Raw genomic sequence first — 3530 nt, 5'->3', positions numbered from 1 at the left:
AGGTGGTGGTAACTTTGTCCTTAATCTGTACATCAGTTGTTCACTACATTTACAGTACACTATAGGTGGTGGTATCTTTGTCCTTAATCAGTGTACATCAGTTGTTCACTACATACACGGCACACTATAGGTGGTGGTATCTTTGTCCTTAATCAGTGTGCATCAGTAGTTCACTACATTTACAGTACACTATAGGTGGTGGTGGGAAAAGTGAGGCTTTGTGAAACACTGAGATGTTTGAAGCAGTTGTGTTGAAAATTGTTTCAAGGTTTCAAAACTGTAGTAGACTACTGTAGTGGACTGGTATGACTGGCGCTGGTTGGTTTTATAACTGTGTTCAACCTGGTATGTTGGCCAGTACACTTAAAGCCATACTGAGTTCAAAAGTGTAATAACAGGCAAGAACTCTGATGTTACAGAACTGTGAAGTAGAGAATAGGTTACCCAATATTATGTAATGCTATGAGATCAAGTCTGTGTCACCAATCTGTGGTGTAAAACACAAATACAGAGATTACTTTAAATGTCATTGTTGTTTGTAAATGACATCATGCACAATAACAGAAAAGGTTTACACAGTCATTTATAATGTCTATACTACGATCAATGTAACTGGTACTTGGGTGCCATCTAGTGGCGAATCTCTGGAACTGATTAAATGACTTGATAAAGAAATGCTGTAGCCATGACTAACATTTAAATTACTGACTTAACATCCCAAACTCAATGACTAATAGACAAAGGAAGTACAGCTGATATGAAACAGTATTACCAGAGGAGAAATATGCTAAAACATGAAAGTGAAACTAAATCTATACAGAGAGCACATGGAGTAACGTGTCTACTCGTTAGTAACTGTAAACGCCAACTAGGGTGTAGCCATACAGACGAACACACACACACACACACACACACAGAGACATTTGGGAGGAGGGGCCGTATTATGACAGAGTTCCTCCCCAATGGCGTGACTCCCGGTGCCAGCCTATCGGGCTTCGGCCCCGAAACCAATGCCGAATGGCAAGGCAGGAGGACCGAGCGATCTGACATGGGCCAGCGCAAGCAGGACAGCCGGGGAAAGGACAGGGACCAGGACGACAACAGACACAGGGACAGACACACTGACAGACACAGGCACTGACAAAGGGGGACAAAGTGACTGACACAGACAGCGTGATGGGGACAGACATGGTGACAGGGACAGGCTCTTGTAATCTGCAGATGTGATTTTGCTGACCGAGGGAGGGTACCTATGGAGGACCTCCTCCACCGCCATTATGAGATCCTCCCCATGGTCGAACTCCGAGTCCATCCGCAGACTAACATCGTTGCACTCCCCGTTCCTCTCATAACCCGCAGGGTAGTAGAACCCTGTGGAGTCAGACTCCGAATACTGGACCTCACTGTATCAGCCCCGGTAGTCTGGAGTGGGTCCGTAGAACTCTGCAGAGTCCAGCCTGGGACCACACTCAGGGCCCTCCAAGATCCTCCAGTGGCAATTTAAGGGCAAATCCTAAATCAGAGTCCTTAGGTAGTCCAGGGTCAAAGAGCTGACACGGAGAGTATGAGAATACATGATTACAAGACAAGGGCTAAGATACACGAAGGTAAACAGGTGAAGCATAACAGAGACTACGAAACACAAAGGCTAAACAAAACAGCTTAACAAAAATGAAGGCTTTGAAATACAGATTCAAATAAACACACAAGCATGAATTAAAAAAAACAACCACATAAATGCAATGAAGTAAACAACAACAACGAACAGTCAAAAACTAAGGGAACAAGGCAGCGTTTAAATACATGAACTTAAGTTAGAAACGATGGACAGGTGTAAGCAATCAAACAAGGGTCGGAGAAAACGAAACTAAGGCATGGAACTGAAATACACAAGACAGGGAAAACATGGAAGATGGAAGCTGGGAGGGACTAATCGATACATTTATTTACATAAAACAATGAAGACATAGCATGCAGGCTATGAGTGTTAAACATCGACAACAATCACACTTAGAGAAAAGACTTATATACACGTACATTAACGATACACAACGAGGAGCTGGTGTGAAACACATACAGACGAACAAACACACACACATGCACAGACGTTTGGGGGAGGGGATGTCATGACAGTGTGAATATACAGCACATCACTCCTGTCAGTAAACCAGAGGATCTCTCTCTACACACACTTTCTATATATTAATGTCACTGTATCTATAACTACTGCTCACTGGATGTCTCTCACTAGCCTATCAGTTAATATGTCCTATCAATAACCTTCTATCTAGACAACACTGAATCTCTCTGTCTCTCAAATTCTCTGTTCTCACAAAACCCCTCAAGGTTGGGGTGTGTTTTCTTGACTTATAAGCATTCATAGAGTGTGTGACTGAGACAGATGTATGATCAGGTGTGTTTCAGACACTGTCAGTCAAAGCCAGGAGCAGCAGGTACTGTATAACACCTATAGAAACACAAGCTTAGTTCACCTGTGGTCACGTGACATGGCCGTTTTGAGCCACACTTCGGATCAGCGTTTCAAACCGCTGCGCTTCAGAAACTCGAAACAAGCGTAGAAACCTCAGTGTCGACCGTCCCATCCTAACTACAGGTAACACTACAGCTAATGAACTATACAGGGAATCTGAACTGTCCACTGAGAATGTGGACAACACTAAAAAATGACTGTAAAAAAAAAACACACATCACAGCGGCAACTTTACGTTTAGACCAGAGGAGTTTTAACTGGTACGATTTTACGACGTTTACAATAACTGACAACGTATATCTGACCCCGTTCAATTATTTTTTAAATATGCGATCGTATTGAGCGTTCGCCATTTTAGTGTCCGTCATTTTAGTTGTGTATTGTTAACTTCACCAGGACTTTAATCTTTAAATTTAATCCACTTTTGGGTGAACCTACGATTTAAACACAGAACTATGTACTTACAAAACATGTTGTTTAAACTGCATCGACATTTAACAAATAGAATGAACTTACCGTGAAATATTTTTAAACGCGCGTATCGCCAATCCGCCCAATTTTCAATAATGGCGACAGTTCAAAAAATACTTTCGTTTTCTTGAGAAAGGTGAGAGTACAGGAACACCTGGGGGAAAGTAGAGGGCGGAGCACATGTCAATCATGTCAATTTGCACCCCTGCGTGTCCGTCGAGGCCGAGGACACGTCGCAGCCGCTGCAACACAGCGTACATGTGCCTCTGTTTGTGTGTATTTGCGCCTTCCGAATGTGATCTGTAATACTATCCCTCGATGGGCTAGTTACACTCACTCTAAGCTCCTCAGAGACCCAGGATGTAATCCATTTTAAAGGCCCAGTTACTCTCTCTCTCTCTCTCTCTCACTCTCTCTCTCTCTCTCTCTCTCTCTCTCTCTCTCTCTCTCTCTCTCACACACACACACACACACACACACACACACATACACACACACTCTGGATGGATGATATAGTAACAATCTTGACATCTGCAGTATAAGCAGGTTTTCTTATTCTGTTTGGGAT

The 3530-nt window shown here is 43.0% G+C and overlaps 1 protein-coding gene across 1 annotated transcript in view; it reads right to left on the bottom strand.

Moving 5' to 3' along the window:
* LOC113568809 (NLR family CARD domain-containing protein 3-like) overlaps nt 1-3222 on the bottom strand; it is a 9679-nt gene extending 6457 nt beyond the window's left edge. The window contains exons 1-2 of the mRNA XM_035523472.1: nt 3117-3222; nt 1251-1371 (exon numbers count right to left, since the gene is read on the bottom strand). Of these exons, the coding sequence (XP_035379365.1) occupies nt 1251-1371; nt 3117-3222 (227 nt within the window). The remainder of the gene's footprint in view (nt 1-1250; nt 1372-3116) is intronic.
* Nucleotides 3223-3530: the final 308 nt, after the last annotated feature.

Source organism: Electrophorus electricus, unplaced genomic scaffold (genome assembly GCF_013358815.1).
Source record: "Electrophorus electricus isolate fEleEle1 unplaced genomic scaffold, fEleEle1.pri scaffold_99_arrow_ctg1, whole genome shotgun sequence".
NCBI classification, from domain to species: domain Eukaryota; kingdom Metazoa; phylum Chordata; class Actinopteri; order Gymnotiformes; family Gymnotidae; genus Electrophorus; species Electrophorus electricus.
Note: the sequence above shows the minus strand (reverse complement) of the source record. Positions and strands in the feature narration are given on the sequence as shown.